Genomic DNA, 13,011 nt, shown 5'->3' with positions numbered 1-13,011 from the left:
AGCCTGACCTCAACTCAGAACTTATCCAATCTCATGCAAGGAAGCAATCAACCTAGACCTGCTCTAACCTTTCATCTCAACAACCTGCTCAATAACAGCTTCCATTCTCAAGCCTTTCCATTCCCCCAGCCATTCAGAGCAGAATCTAAAGGTAATAGCATATTACAATGGAAAGAGCACAGGACTAGAAGACAGGAGATATGGTCAAAGCTCTGGGTAAATGACATACTTGACTCATAAGCCTCTGTTTCCTCAAAGGTAATGAAAAGACTGGCTTGAATGAGTAACCCTTCTATAAATAAAAATTCTAGATTTCCATCACATTTTCAACTTTGTTTTTAGCCCTTTTATCTCTCTTTCTGGCAATTTATTTAAATAAAATGTAATAGCTTCTTTTAGTTCTGAAAAACTCCTGGTTCCATGTACAAACTTTGTTTCCATAAGAACATATTAATATTCCAAATACACTCAAAACACTTAGTAAAACATTCCCATCTCCTTAAAGACTGTAAGTTCATAGCAGCTCACAAAGAGCACAGCTGGCAGGGTCAGACCTAGGTTCAGACTAGCTCCTATACTTATGAATTAAGCAACCCTGAGTGAGTTTCTAAACCTCTGTGGGTTGCAGTTATCTCACATGCAATAAAATGAGAATAAAACCACATTCTCTGCAAGATTATGATGAGTCAAAGAACATATATATAAAATACCTAGCCACATTTTTAGAATATAGCAGTCATTCAATAAATAATAAGCTGCTCCTATTATTAAACCTAAATATCAGGATACCATTATCGCAAAAGAGAAGGCTTATCTCTATAAGGCTACAGACTGTATCATACTTCAAGCTCAGACCCAAGTACAAGACTCAAGCATTCAACTTTGTCAGTAAATAGTCTCATGAACTAGAGTCTGAGTATTAAGGCTTTTTGAAAAGTTTTAAGCTAGACTCAAGAGTAGCCTTTATTTGACTTATCTAGGATGTCTTCCATTCTACAGGAGTGGCAGGAGGCACAGAGGAGCTATTGATAGCCTGCAGCGCCTTGGTGTGCTTCTAAGTTGCCTTTTGGTTAGAATCAAAACATAATTTACGATATATCTCAACACAAACCTAGGAATGGCAATTTGGCCACAGGTGAAAAATTCATCTAAACGAAGTATCTAACCCACAAGGCAACAATTGCCAATTAATAAAGTTTTACCATAAATGTCAAGAAGATAGGACTACAAATATCTAAGAAATGTGTGGGTACTTGGTTTAACGTTGTGGGCTAACATCTATATGTGCATATGTAGAATAACTTTTTATATATGGTTAAAGCTTTTAAAGTCAAACTATACCACAATATATTTATATGAAAATTCTGCTACTAAATATTTATTCGGTTAATATATTCAGTTTTTAAATCTTAACACAAATGAATTATCCATTGAAGTTTGCATTACTGAACCTAAATATCTAAGAAAAAATAAGGCAATCTCTTCATAAAGAAGGGCAGTGGGGGAGAGGGGAAGAGGTACTTTCATACGTAAATGTAAATCATGTATTTATTTATAATTTTGTTAACTTTACATATATATATATAATCATACCTACTTAAAATCACTTGAGTCAGCTGGGTGCGATGGCTCATGACTATAATCCCAGCACTTTGGGAGGCCAAGGCAGGAGGATCACGAGGTCACGAGGTCAAGACCAGCGTGGCCAATATGGCGAATCCCCATCTCTACTAAAAATACAAAAATTAGCTGGGTGTGGTGGCGTACACCTGTAGTCCCAGCTACAGGAGGCTGAGGTAGGAGAATCATTTAAACCCGCGAAGAGGAGGATGCAGTGAGCTGAGATCGCACCACTGCATTCCAGCCCAGGCAACAGAACAAGACTCTGTCTCAAAAAAAAAAAAAATCATATGAGTCAGGTAAATAAAAACCCCATTCAGAAAAAGCTACATTTGGGACCAAATGACTTGGGTTTAAAGTCTCATTTCACTTCTTACCTGGTTTGTTTTCTTAGGCAAATTATGCTGAGCTTCGGTTTCTTTATCCGTATGAGAATAACACTGGACCTATCAACCCACCCCACAGGAATCACATAGGAACCAAGAGGCAATGGTTTGTAACTGATACCAGGAGATCTTCATGGTATCACCTCAACACTCCCCATACCTCTCTCATCACACCCCTAAACCTCCCTCTCCTATACCTCCTCCCTCCATCCACCCAAGGAAGCCAGATTTTTAACTGATCTATGTATTGGAGAACCATGTTAAGAGTCTGTTTGGAAAAAGCACTCTGCTTAAAAAATAAAAAAAACAAGTTCGAAAAAGCTACACTATACAATAGCAGTTTCCTCTCATAAAAAACTTGAAAAATTCATCAAAGACATTGTATAATTACTCTAACATTTAATAAAGTACCTCTGGTTTTTCATGCCAAAAAGTATCCATTAGGTATACATAAAACTACTTCAATAATGACTGCTGACTAATCAAACTGATTCAACTAAAGAATACTTGAGACATTTATAGTGAAATTAATGAGTGAAATTTATTCTAAAGAAATTCCCACAGATTCAAAATAATTATGCTATGATTACAGAATTACTAGTAAGTCCCAGAACTGCTGCCAGAAACACAATTATAGCTGTATTTAATACAAAGAACACTTTAAAACAGCTTTGGATATTAGGGAGATTATGTTTAAAAAATACAAGCCTCTGCATTGTCTGAGAGGCAGGTGACAGCAGTGCTGTAAACAGACATTCTTGGTTGAGCAACAGTTTCAGCTTGGCAGTGTTCCAAAAAAGAAAAACGGGGAGAAAAAAAAGACTGCACGATAGACACAGATTAAGAAGTTTGTTTCGTTTTACCATTCTAGAGGGTTGAGTAAATACAAAATAAAAAGGTTCTCTCAGATATGGTAACAGATCAGCCCTCTGCTCCACAGAAATAAAATAGTGGATGCAAATTCATGCTAGTTTTGTTCTAACTGCATCACAGATTTTCATGATCATCTCTAGATTTCATGAGCAGTCGCTACTATGTGCTGGATTTACATTTATTTAATTTTTATCTCAGCATCTCCAATGTGGACATTCTTTAAAGTTTATTTACTCTGTTGTATTTGCAGTAGAAACTTTAGCAGAACAGCCAAAGGAGTGCCATTTAAACCAACGATCCCAAACCAAAGAATGAGTGGGAACCTGCTGGCATGCAATTATACTGAACCACCAAGAGAATATGAAAGAATCTGGCTTCACTAAGTCCTTCCTTTCCTCTTATGCTTGGGTTTATTTGTGGAATATTAAATGCGGGGAAAATCCTAGACAGATAGAAGCCTGGTTAGCTCAGGCTCCTCGTTTAGAAAACCACCATAACTTCCTTAGCTAGATGTAATTTATGTGGACGAGTATCTACTGTTAAGATGAATATCATCACAAGGATGAATATCTAAAGTTAAGAAAACCCAAACGTATAAAACAGATCAATGGGCAATTGCAAAAGGACTTATAGCAGTCTCCCTTACACAGAGACCTCATTTTCAAAATAGTGTTTGGGTTATAATTTCCTTCTAGAACACATTTAATGCATAATGTGAAATAGAACATTGGTTCCTAAAATTGAGTTGTTTAATTTTGTGCAAAGAATCCTAGTAACCTGTATTAAAGCAACTCCATACAAATTCCAAATCCTAGACAATGAATAAGAGTAAGCCTGGCATCTAGCCAGTATCAAGAAGGTACAATTTATATGTAGGATAATAAAATTTTAATAAAGATAGACTGTAAAAAAAAATCATGTCTAAGTTTCTACTTTTTAGAGTAGCTAGGAAGTTCATTTCATGGCTTTAACTTCACTAAGAAGCAATTTAGACATTCTAATGTCAATATAGTTATGAGAAAACCTAACAAACATGGTAAACAAGTGAAACTCAAAGACCATCTAATTCACAAGTAAAATTTAAAAAAATATTACCTAATAGAACCAATATTTGACCATTCCTTCCCTCAAAAGAACAATTCATCCAGCAGCTGGAACTCTATGGCAGGTCTGCCAGAGATAACACCCGGACCCGGGCTGCCAGCATGGTCCTCCTCCCTAATGCCTTAGAACACATTTGGTACAGTCAAGAGCATCTCCCGTCACACAGCCACTGTTGGGCCCACCAGCATCACAAGAGAATGGCAATTACACTTGCAAACAGTTATCACCCCTTCTGCATTGAGCCTAGGAAACTGAGACTGCTGTCATGAAACCTGGTTTTTAGTTTCAACTGTACCAGTGATTTTTCTTTGCAAGAAATTTAGCATTTCTGCACCTGCTTGAACATTTGTAAAAATGAGATTGCTCAGGAGCAATAATTAGTTGAGGCAGAAAGAGATTCTGGTTCCAATTCCCCAATGTTCCAGGGACTGTTTTTGGATGATAAGAAACTTTTGCAAAGTTGGAATCAAAAAATTCACAGCAAAATTCTGTTTTGACAGTTCCTTAATGTGTGCACCCTCAATGACACAGTACCATGCAATGATGGATTTAAAATCAGAGGTACTTTGGAAGAAATACAGATGGATCAGAAAGTGACAAAGGTCTCTAGGTACACACACTAGTCTACAGCAATGATCCATGAAAGAGGCATCTGTCTATTACACACAGGATACAATATACTTGGGCATCAACTAGCCCCCTGTGCCTCCAGCTCTAGCACTCAGCACTTGATTTTCATGCTCCAACATTTCTCTGTGTGAATAAGTGAGTTACTCATTCACACAAGCCTCTACTAAGTATTAGTATGTCTAGAGACTGACAACTACAAATGTGCATCTAAAGGTCAGGCTCTCCTCTGAGCCCCTACCTCACTATACTAACCATCTACTCTGCTCCTGCTTTCCAATAACACTCAAGTCCCAAGCTGAACTTTGGCTAAGTCCCACTCTCAATCCTTTCCCCTCCCCAAATTTCTCTTTGTAACATCACTATTCACACCACTGCTTAAGCTAAAGCTTTGAATGGTCCTCTTTCCTTCCACATGCCTCAAACCCTCCCTATCACCTCGCAAGCAATCCAGAGGCAAGTATCATCAATTTTACTTATACAATATGCCTCAAATCCATCCACTTTTTTCCTTCTTCAGCGGAACCATTCTGGCTCAATCCATCATCATTTTATGCCCAGAAGTCTCTTAACTGTTCTGTTCTCATCTGTTTTTGCTGCCTCACAATCAGTTCACCAGGTAACAGTCATACAAATCTTTTTAACATAGGTCATGTCATTCCCTTGACTTAAAAGCCTTTATGACTGTCAATTGCATTGTGAATAAAACCCATTTTTTTACTAAGCCCTTTGAGGTCTTTGGTCAGTGACTGCCTGCCTCTATAATCATATAGTGGGCTACCCTCCTCCTCACTGATCCTATTCCAGACAGGCTGGCCTTCCTACGATTACTGGAATGTCCCAGGACGACTCTTCTCTAGGATCTTTACCCATGCCTCTGTGCTAGCATTCTTTATATAAACAGTTTTTTCCATCCTTCAGGTCTCAGTGACATGGCACCTTCTATGAAAGGCTTTCCCTGATCATCCATGCTAAAGTACAGCCCCCATTTTAATGTTTTCACAACAGCCCGTTCTTTCTCTTAGCAGTTTTTTAATAATTTGTAACTATTTACTTATCCAGCACCTTTTCTGGTGCATAGTAGGCATCTTAACTTTTTAACTGAATGAATTAATGAGAACAAGTACTTTAGGCAAGGCTAATCACAAACGTATCCTCCTAGCTGGTATAAGATGCAATAACAAAGATATTACCTTCTCAACTTTTTTCCTTTTAACAGGTGGGTCAAATCTATCATTGACTCCAAAATACTGAGTAAGCTCCTTCCACTGGGTTTCATTTGAGGATGTTTCACTAAAAGAAGATAGTAAGTTTTGTTTTATACAATATATACTGTCTTTACTTTTACTGTTTTTAATTGGTTACTACAATTATACTACAATTACTAGTTCATATATGTTTGATTACGATCAGAAACAATTAGTTCAACAATTTCTACAATGGCCTAAAATATATAACTATTTTAAATTCCACCTACCTATGAGATTCTTTTTCATTCTTCAATTTATCTGAAAAGAATTCACAAAGTGTCAATACCTAACTTCACTAATTTCAAAACCATATTTTAAAAAAATGGTTAAATTCAGTCACAATTTAGCATTAGCACGACTAACAACCTGAATTAAAACAAAACACCTTTTCTGGAGCGTTTTCTTTTTTTCCCTCTGAATCTTGAGTTTGTGCTTTTCTGTTCAGTATGTTTTTTATGCAGTTCTTGAAATTTCTATGTAAAAGAAAAAAATATTGAGAAGCAAATACACTTTCCAGAAAAACATGCATTTAAAAAATAATGAAGTAATAAAACAATTATATTTCAGCATGTATAAAGATACCAATTTAATGATGGTAATCAGTTCTTGAGATGCTCTATTCTCTGAGACTCACAACCTGAGTTTTGATATTCACTTGTTTTGAAATAAGTCATTTCATAATTTGAGAGTGAAGCTCATGTAGATAACAAAAAAGATAAATAAAAGATAAAATAAAGACAGAAACTCCTCATGTACCACGCTAGGCAAACAGCTAATCCTGCATAGTGGTTTGGGTTTTTTTTTTTTTTTCCTTTGTCTTTCTATGAAAAACAAAACAAAATAAAAGCAAGTATCTAAGTGGCCAATGCCTCAGAGAATAGTAAAAGCATTCTGAGTCCATCTCCCTCCCTGTTAAGTCCCAAGAACACATGCACATTCTGACCAGGGCAGAGACACAATGAGGGGTGTGTACACGCACAGGCTGTAGCAAGAGCATTTCAGAGAAAACCTACATTCCACATATCTACGGGAATTCCAGAAGGACACTCTTCATAGGCATTTACATTTGACTCTGTTTCAGTTTGTGGTTCATCTGTTGAGAAATCTATGATTTCTGTTTTTCTGATGCTCTCATCCTCTTTATCTTCCTGTAAGTTAAGTCCAGAGTTCTCCAACGTAGCGTCATCTTCAGAGTTTGACTCAGCATCACTTTCATTTAGGCCAGGAGGTAGCAGCCCACTCCACATCTTTTCTTCTATGAGGAAAAGATTAATTTACACATGTAGAATAACCATAGAAATAATTTTAAGACCATTAGAAGACATTCCAGGTGCCTAATAATTGTAACAATGGTTTGGGAACAGTCCACCTAAACTTTTTTTTTCCCCCATCTAAAATGGTATAGAATGAACTCAAAATAATTAAAATCTTCACTTGTATAAGTAAAAAAAAAAAGTTTAGAAGTTTAAAAGCTGTTTAAACAAGTTTGTTACAACACACACCTACAGGCAAAGAAAACAGAGCCTTAATTCTCTAATATATGAGTAGCTTTGTCTAAAAAAACATGAAATTCAGTAATGCACTGCTCAAGAATGTTAAAAACCTAACAACATACTTTGCAAGCAATTTAGGATTAAAATACCATATTTGAAGCTATACCAATTAGAGAATAAAACTGCATGTTTCACCTATATTTAATGGACCAAGCTTCCAGAGGGCGTATTGTCTAAGGAGCAGGAAAGCAACTAAAGGAAAATTTTTAAGCTATGTAAGTAGCTGGAGGAAGGTATGGTAGTAAAATGGATATCCTACTTTTTAGTTTAATATTGTTTGCTAAAATAATATTAAATGAACTATAATCCTAACAATTTAACAAAAATGTACAGCTTTTTAAAGTAACAATACTATATTTGGGAAACTAATGGTAAAGTTCAAGATGATACTTAGCATTAGCTATACAGTCCATTGGTAGAGAGAACCATTAAGTTTAATAAAACGTCTTAAAATAGCAAATTTGTTATCATTTGCTAAAAGTATAATACTCAAGTACATATTCACTATTGATCTCCATGGCACAGTCTATTTTAGCACATATATTGAGTCAAAACCAGTTCCTTCAAAAGATGCTTAAAATAAAGAAGCCGGTTGTACTGCTCATGATTTACTATCAACCTGAAGGAATAAAATGGAAGGACGGAAATCTGTTTTGCAGTTTTCTGTCCCATATTGTGATTAACCTAGTTAAAAAACAAACAAACAAAAAAAACCACACCATTCTCTCTGAGACAAACACATCAGGGATTTTGCGATAACAGATTTAAGTTATCTTTTCAAGACTTCCTTCCAGGTCCGAAGAATCAGATCTTACTTTTTGTGGCTTTGGTCCAGTCTCATCAGTTGCTGGCTCTCTGAAATATCCTCACCAAATATTCTGCTGGCTTTTTATGAGGAAGGACTCTGGCATCTAACTGCTCCAACTAGAATCTTGACTCTGCCACTACTAGTAGTATGAGGAAATCATTTAACATCTCTGACCTTCGATTTCTTTATCTGTAATGCAGGGATAATTATACTGCTTATAGGGTTATTCTGAGGATTAAATGAGATAAGCCCCTCAACATAGTGTTTAGGAGGTCCTAGGGGCTCAATAAATGTTAAGTTCTCTTTGCTATTATTATTTCTATGGCCATGTATTACATTTTTATCATTTCTATTATGAGTGACTGGGTTCGTAAGATAGTTTTGAAGTTTCTGATAATTGTGGTGCACTCACTTAGCAATTGATGCCATCATTTCCTTCCTTGATAGTCACAATCTGAGGTGAAGTGTCTATAACAAATATTAATGTTTAGTTTTCTGAATGGAGCGATAAAATGAGGGCAAATTACCAGGAAAATAATGGTAACCTAAGCTCCAAGATTCCTCATTTGCACAGGTCCTTCCAAAGTACTGTACTTTCAGAATTTGCATTTCTTTTTTTAAAGGAAGAGACCCGAAGTTATATGAGCTCCAGGCCCCATAAAACCCAGATCTATCCCTAAACCTGTCTGTGGATTTTTAAAGTTGAGACAGAAGTACTCTTGAGATACTCTGAGAGCACAAAAGACATCATGTAAAATATGACAATATTGAAAAATAGGTATCATGCTATTAACGAAAAAGATTTCTCCTGTTCTGAGAGCAAGGGGAAGGAAGCAGTAATAAGTTCCAGTATGATTTGGCCACCGGCATATAATATACCTTTAGGCTCATTATCATTTAAGGACTTAAAACAGTAACAAATTCCAGGTTTGGATTTCTTCGCATCACTGGAATCTATGTTAGAAGTGTTTCCCTTCCTGTCCATAAAATATTTTACATGCCCATCTGTGTGCCAGACACTCTTCAAGACTCTGGGGACAGAAGTATATAAAACAGGCAAAAATCCCTAGCCTCATGAAATGACATCTACACACATGGCAAGTTTCTGTTCAATTTTTGAGCCAAGTATTCCTTGACCTGGACTTCAGATGTGACTGCTCATGAAATGCGTGTGCCTCTCCAGTGGGCAATGACACAGGTCTCCCACCAAACCACTGTTTTAGCATCTCTGCAGGGTGATAGTCTATGCTCTGGGCACCCAAACATACCTCCCTCTGGGGAACAGTCTCAGTTGCCCTGAAGAAGGCAAGATTTTTGCTGCTGTTGTTGCTAATCAGCCTTCAAGTAGGCATTTTTTATGGCTTTTTAAATTTTCTCAAAATTATATATTTTTAGCTCCCGCTGATGTGGCATCTGCCTGGTATGGTAATTTCTTGAGTGTACCCAAAGGAAAAAAAAATTAAAATAGCTTGAAAAAAGTGGAATCCACCTCTAAATCCAGGCAAAATCCAAATCAGGTAGGTTGTGAACTCCACTCTTGAAAACCTTTAAAATCATGTGCCATTTTCCCGTGACTCTCAAAAAACCAAACACAAGGGAGACTGAGCAGTCACTGATAAACATGGGTAACTGCTGCCACTCACTGTGCAGCCTGCAAAATGGAGTTGCCTGTGTAAGCAGCAGCCCAATTACAGATCAGCCAATATGGAGTGGCTGCTTAGTGACTTTTGCTTTGGACTCATGTTTGAAAATAGTCTTTCTATTCATAGCATATAGTTGTCATTCACAAAGTTTCCAACTGGCACCATGTTAGGCCTCCTGTTATTCCTCTTTTGGCTGCTGTGGAGGATGATTATCTGTGTCTCTTACTCATGTCTTTCAGAGTGTATTTCTTTATTTTAAAGCAGATAATCCCAAGTTACCCTTTAACTGTGAAAATTCACTCAGCCAGTCTCAAGAGACGTGGAATATCAGAGAAACAGAAACTTAAATCTTTTTACTATAGATTATAGCCAAGTCCATGTAGCAGCCAACGTATTAATTCATAAGCTTTCGTTTTTTTTTACCCTGAAACCCAAATAATTTTCAATTTAATCATTTTCGCCCCAAGGAAAATGTAAATGACTCAGAACTCTTTTTCTCTCTATGGTTTTGAATATCACCTTCTTCATTTTACACACCCTCCACCTCTAGAGTTAAGATTTATTCCATCCCACAATTATCCTCAAAGACCTTCTGTGTGTACTACGCAGAACACATCTTTAGTCCTGGGCTAACACAATTTGCCACGAACTGAAAATATTTATATACTGTCCTAGTCTGAATAACTAGGGTTTTTTTGTCTGTCTGTTTGCCCTTGAAAACCACCCATCGTCATTAGTTATCATATTTGGTCAGATAACAATGACTCAAAAACAGGGTACAGTTCAGTAGTTCCTAATCTAAGTATGAATATAGTAACAGGAGTCTCTAAGCTAATTTCAAAAAGCCCAAACTATTTTATTTTTCCCCTCAGTGAGACAGTACCATTCACCATTACAGGAAAAGACAAATTTAGCGAAGCACTATTCTTCACCACATGATAATCAGAGGTTCAATGGTAGTTATAGGCCTGATTTTATTCAGGAAAAAAATTCATAAATAAGGTTTAGTAGACACAGTCTTTCAAAATATAGCAGCCAGGGAGAAATCAAATTACAATAAAAACTGTTCTAGACTGTGCACTGATTCCAGGGGAAAAGAGTTTTTAAAGTTGGAAGATGGTTTCTAGTCCTGAGCAACATAATTAAAAGTCACTGCATTTGTCTGGGCCTCCATTCTTAAGCTATAAAATAAAGGTTTGATCAAATGATCTTTGAGATGTCTTACAGCTCTAAAGTGTCTCTTTAAGATTTTGATATTATAAGTGCCCCAAATGCCCAGAGTCATCTCACTCCTGGATGTATCACTCCATTCTCTCCAGGACTGCAATCCTGATTAGAGCCCAGTATCCCAGTAGATAAGGTTTCTCTCCTCTACCTAGCAACTCAGCCAAGAGAATGTTTTCGGAGAGATGCTGTACACTTCAGGACACTGAGAAGGGGAAGGAACCCTAGTTACAACAGGAAACACAAGAACCAGAAAGGGGAAACAAAGCAAGTCACTGCTACATATGGCATACAAACAGTGTGGCAGGCCTTGGTTTACCATTAATCTTCACAACAAACCTTCCACTAGGAATTACTATCTATATCTGCCCCTCCCCTGCCCGCTCCGCCCTCAATTTACAGATAGGATAACTGACTTGCCTAATGCATTCTGATCCACTTGTTTTACAAAAATAGCCCCATGGCTTTAGATTATGAACTTTTACAGGGCAGAGTTGTAAGCGGGGACAAGGATTTGAGACTGGGTCTGAGAACGATCTTAGCCTATAATTACAGACTTGTTAAATTTGGTTAAGAATTCTTTTTCTGTACTTTTTGAGTACAGAAAGCTATGTAAGATGCTATACTAAGTCACATACATCAAAGTCAAAGTCACAGTCAGAGGTTTGAGTAATAATGTCATATTTTCTGGACAACCAGGCAGCTGCTTATAACCAAAACTCAAAAGATATTATTTGAGCACCTCGATGGGTAAATGTTTTCTGTCTCTATTCCAGGATTTAAATTCCATTTTCATCGTATAAGGCTTATTTCCCATATTTTGTATTTGATTAGAAGTAATCCCAGAAGCCTGAACTTCATCTGATCTAAAATTAATTTCACTTATATACTAATTATAAGCCACCACATTTAACAATCTGAAGATTGTAATTTACATCATAATCAGTGTCGGTGACTTAAAAATGGTTACTATTTTCAAGCATGTTAACATCAACATTAACGTAAATATCCTATTTACTTTTATGAAATGAATGTGCTCCTTTTCTCAAAAAAGGTACAGAAAGGACAACTGAATTACAAGCCTGAGAGCGAATTTAAGTTGACAATCGGCCAATCCAGAAAACCTACTTATTTAGCAAGATTTTGCATGTATGCAACTGTTTTAATTAAAGACAGTGTTCGTTTACTTGGCCTGAAAAACATTTTCCCAGACCCAAGATCCTGCATGGAAAGACAATAAACCAAGTTAACAGTTCAAGGCTCATTTTAAGTCGATTCCGCTGTGAGAATACTTACAAGGTCCAAGATGGCAAGAGGATGGGTCTAGTAGGGTACACCTGTTCCTGCTTGGCTGCACAACCGGGAATTCTGCAGGCTTTCTGGCGGCAATGCCCCACTCCAATCCCAAAACAGGCAGAATCCCCTCTCGGGCACAGAACTAAGCGCTGCAGTTTCCGGCGAAGGATGCCTGCTGGCAGTCCCATTAACTGGAGCTGTTTTCCGGGATACAGCAACTGTAAACATGAGCCTGTTTCCCCTATCGAAAGCCTCCTCAATCCCCTCTCACTTTGACTGGAGTGGGACGGAGAAACCCTCCCTCATAACAGGCTGGGGAGGCCGCTGCGACTCCCCTTCCGAGGAAGGCTGAGGGTGGCCCCGCCGTCGCTTCCGCGGCCCCGGGCCGGGGGCTTTTCTAGCCTGCTCCGGGAGGCTCGGCCGAGGAGCTATGAGGCCGCTCATACCGCCTCCCTCGGCTGCCGGCAAGAGGCCTTCCCAACTCATCATGCCGGAGCCCGAGCCGGCGGGTAACCAACCCTCCATAAGCCGTACTCACCTGTCAGGAAAGGGTTGCCCGGCAGCCATCTTAAGACCCCGTCAACATCGCGCCTTCTCATTGGCTCCTGCGTCTCAGCCAATGGGCTG

General features: G+C 37.9%; 1 protein-coding gene across 4 annotated transcripts in view; it reads right to left on the bottom strand.

Annotated features, from left to right (window-relative positions):
• FAM204A (family with sequence similarity 204 member A) overlaps positions 1 to 13,011 on the bottom strand; it is a 32,686-nt gene extending 19,675 nt beyond the window's left edge. Inside the window, exons 1-7 of one of the 4 annotated variants that reach the window (XM_017944369.3) lie at positions 12,923 to 13,011; positions 12,385 to 12,581; positions 8,229 to 8,410; positions 6,874 to 7,115; positions 6,246 to 6,333; positions 6,088 to 6,118; positions 5,804 to 5,903 (exon numbers count right to left, since the gene is read on the bottom strand). In XM_017944369.3, coding sequence (XP_017799858.1) covers positions 5,804 to 5,903; positions 6,088 to 6,118; positions 6,246 to 6,333; positions 6,874 to 7,107 — 453 coding nt within the window. In that variant the 5' untranslated portion in view covers positions 7,108 to 7,115; positions 8,229 to 8,410; positions 12,385 to 12,581; positions 12,923 to 13,011. The remainder of the gene's footprint in view (positions 1 to 5,803; positions 5,904 to 6,087; positions 6,119 to 6,245; positions 6,334 to 6,873; positions 7,116 to 8,228; positions 8,411 to 12,384; positions 12,582 to 12,922) is intronic. The other 3 variants (XM_009215470.3, XR_002524469.2, XM_003904312.4) reach the window with 3 other exon arrangements.

Source organism: Papio anubis, chromosome 11, assembly GCF_008728515.1.
Source record: "Papio anubis isolate 15944 chromosome 11, Panubis1.0, whole genome shotgun sequence".
NCBI lineage: Eukaryota > Metazoa > Chordata > Mammalia > Primates > Cercopithecidae > Papio > Papio anubis.
Note: the sequence above shows the minus strand (reverse complement) of the source record. Positions and strands in the feature narration are given on the sequence as shown.